Consider the following 2,745-nt stretch of genomic DNA (forward strand, 5'->3'; position numbering starts at 1 on the left):
CTTAGATTCAGTACTAGTCCTTCTGAGCCGCCCTTCACAACATGACCTCTTAAACAGCAGTCCTCTATTACGTGGGTGGATATTGCCTCTGGAACAGGGACATCGACTAATTGCATTCTAAATAGTGGGGCTACCGCTGCTCTCACTCGGTGCGTGTACTAGTGCATGTATGACAGCGCGCGGTGTCAACAATGAGGCGCGTCCAGAAGGTAGAAGGTGCATTGGCTCACCAGTGACTTCCCAGAAGTGTGCGCCATGACGTGCTGCCAGTTGAAGCCCGTGCTATAGGCACATGGGAATAGTCACAATGACATGCCTCCATCACCTATGTCTCTTGACATCTCCGAGCTTTCGTGCCACCTCGCGGGCCAGCTCGTCGCGGCGCACCCCGCCTATGACGCGCTCTTCGACGGGTTCACACTGGCGGAGGATCGGGGGAACAAGGCAGCGCGCGAGGAGTGGGCGTGCGGAGTGCTCTTCGCAGCTGCGAAGGCGTCAAAGTGGCTCGGCTTGACAGCACACGCCGTTCTCGGGCGCGGTCTCCTGGCCGTACTTCTACCTGTGGCCGCAGCGCCCCGCAGGCCTCATCGAAACTGCGTTCGCGGAACTGGGGCGGCGGTGGCTGCCGATCCTCGATGCGTCACGCGCTCGACGAGGCGGGTGTGGACCGCGTACGAGATCCACCCGGGCGATGACCTGCACGACGGTGTCTCCTTCGAGCGGTTGGCAACCACCCCCACGCGAGCATCCTGTACGACTCGTCACACTTTGTGTTGCAGCAGCTCGACCACCTCTTGTTCATCGATATCTACCACAAGCCGATCGAGGTCTTCCATGTAAAGGATGTGGAGTTCGTACCGGATTGTAGGCAGGGCGTCTACGGGGCTACGCCTAATGGGCTGGTAAGGCGTGGCGGAGGGCAGCCCATGCGACCAGGCGGCAATCCGCGGGCCCAAGTTTAACGCACACGACAGGGAGATGCGCCACTCGATCGACGCCTTCATCGAGATGGGCGAGGGCACGATCTCCGTACCAGCACTTCCGGAACATTACGAGCTGCCCCCACATACCAGGGATTGGGACATGCCACCGGCATTATTCCTGCGCGTGGTCAAAGAGCAAGGTGGTACGTCACTTGGGCTGAGACTGAAAGTCTGCAGGCATGTCGGCTTATAACTCTTACAGGGATCCCAATCCAGGTGACGAGTGACAAGGGGACAGAGACGGGTAGACTGGCCGCAATCCAGACCATGCTGCGGTACGCTGGCAAGTTTACAACGTCTGCTACAGCTGCTGATTGATGTGCTTGATGTGCGCATTGGGTTAGCCAAACTTTCCAGCCCCATCTCGACAGCCAAATCCTACCACCACATGTATTCGTGAAGAGCACGTACAACATTACACGCGAGAGAGCCTGGCGTCCGCTCTGGGAGAAGGAGATGGCAAATGTCCTAGAGTCATGGAGGCTTGGCAAGGACGATTCAGGATATCATCCAGAAGATCCTATACACCAGTAAGTCTTCGAATCGTTGCTGAGGAGAGGCTAGGAGCTGAAGGTAACCCTTTGTGCCAAATAAGTGGCATTGCTTTGTGGCTGTGGGCGAAGATCGTTCAAGTCAGATTGGACCGCGTCCGTTATGAGCAAAATACCCACCACATTCGGAAGCAAAGGAAGGTGAGACTTCCGACAGGTGGAAAACCACAGGATTTCTATGACCATCCGGAAGACTATGGCGGGCGCAAGCAGTTGATTCAGATTCCAGATATGAGTTTGGTAGATCGGTTACTCGCAGAGTACACACCCGAGAAATTATTCCAGTTCGGATCGGACGAGACGGTGGCTTTGGCGGAGCAGCTATTCGAGGCCATCGGATGTCCCGCCCTGAGTGCATCACAAGGCTGGGCGGTGTTCAAAGCAATGATTAGTGTACTGGATGTCATGATACACTCGAGAACTTAGACATTTTACCTGATAGATATCAATCATTTCTCGTATCTTACGCAGATGGGACTTTATTGTTTGCAAATGTTTGGTTGTAGTGTTTTCTATAGTCCTCTGCGAAATCGTCTCTTCATGTTCCGCCTCTCATCATATACTCGCCCAATATTATTGTTTGCGCCGATGCTGATCCACTCGTCCTTTAGCTCTCCGTGATTCTCGCTGTCTCACTGTTGTGTGTGGTATGATGTCTCAACATGCTTTTTTGTTCATTGTGTTCTGTATGTCTATGTCTCAGTCTTTTTGTTCGCTGCGCATGCTCTGTCACCTGCGCCGTACTTGCGCTCAAACTCGGTGATAAATGGCTCGTTATTCATTACACTACTCAGTGCAAGGCGGTCAATCCTAATACAATGACGTAATTTGTAGCCTGGCAAATCCAAATGTTCCCAAGGTCTTTTGCGACGGTGAGGTGAGTGAACACCACTCATGCATCTGCGCCCATCGCCTTAAGTGTCCCATTCCTGCTTATATGAAGTGGTGCTGCGAAGCCTCAACTGGTCCGACAACGATATCGTCGGTTACCACTCCATCAGGTGCTCTGCACTTAGAGAGTAGAGATGGTCGACAGCAGACAGAGTTACGTGTTTGTAGTGCCACGCATGTCAAACAAATATATTTTTAAATAAATGCTCGTCGCCAGATAAAGGCAAGGGTTTGGGGTCCTAGAGTTAAGCGAGTCGGACTGTGAAGCGTAGGAGCATGCGTGACGGAGCAACTTGACCTGGCGGTTCTCGGCCACCGTA

The 2,745-nt window shown here is 53.4% G+C and overlaps 1 protein-coding gene across 1 annotated transcript; it reads left to right on the plus strand.

Annotated features, from left to right (window-relative positions):
• Positions 1 to 1,008: 1,008 nt before the first annotated feature.
• GLOTRDRAFT_51480 (uncharacterized protein) lies at positions 1,009 to 1,960 on the plus strand (the record flags this gene model as incomplete). The annotated part of the gene is made up of 4 exons (XM_007873492.1): positions 1,009 to 1,126; positions 1,186 to 1,258; positions 1,328 to 1,513; positions 1,579 to 1,960. The coding sequence occupies 4 exons, from the start codon at positions 1,009 to 1,011 to the stop codon at positions 1,958 to 1,960; spliced, it is 759 nt and encodes a 252-aa protein (XP_007871683.1).
• Positions 1,961 to 2,745: the final 785 nt, after the last annotated feature.

This window comes from Gloeophyllum trabeum (genome assembly GCF_000344685.1).
Source record: "Gloeophyllum trabeum ATCC 11539 unplaced genomic scaffold GLOTRscaffold_00256, whole genome shotgun sequence".
NCBI lineage: Eukaryota > Fungi > Basidiomycota > Agaricomycetes > Gloeophyllales > Gloeophyllaceae > Gloeophyllum > Gloeophyllum trabeum.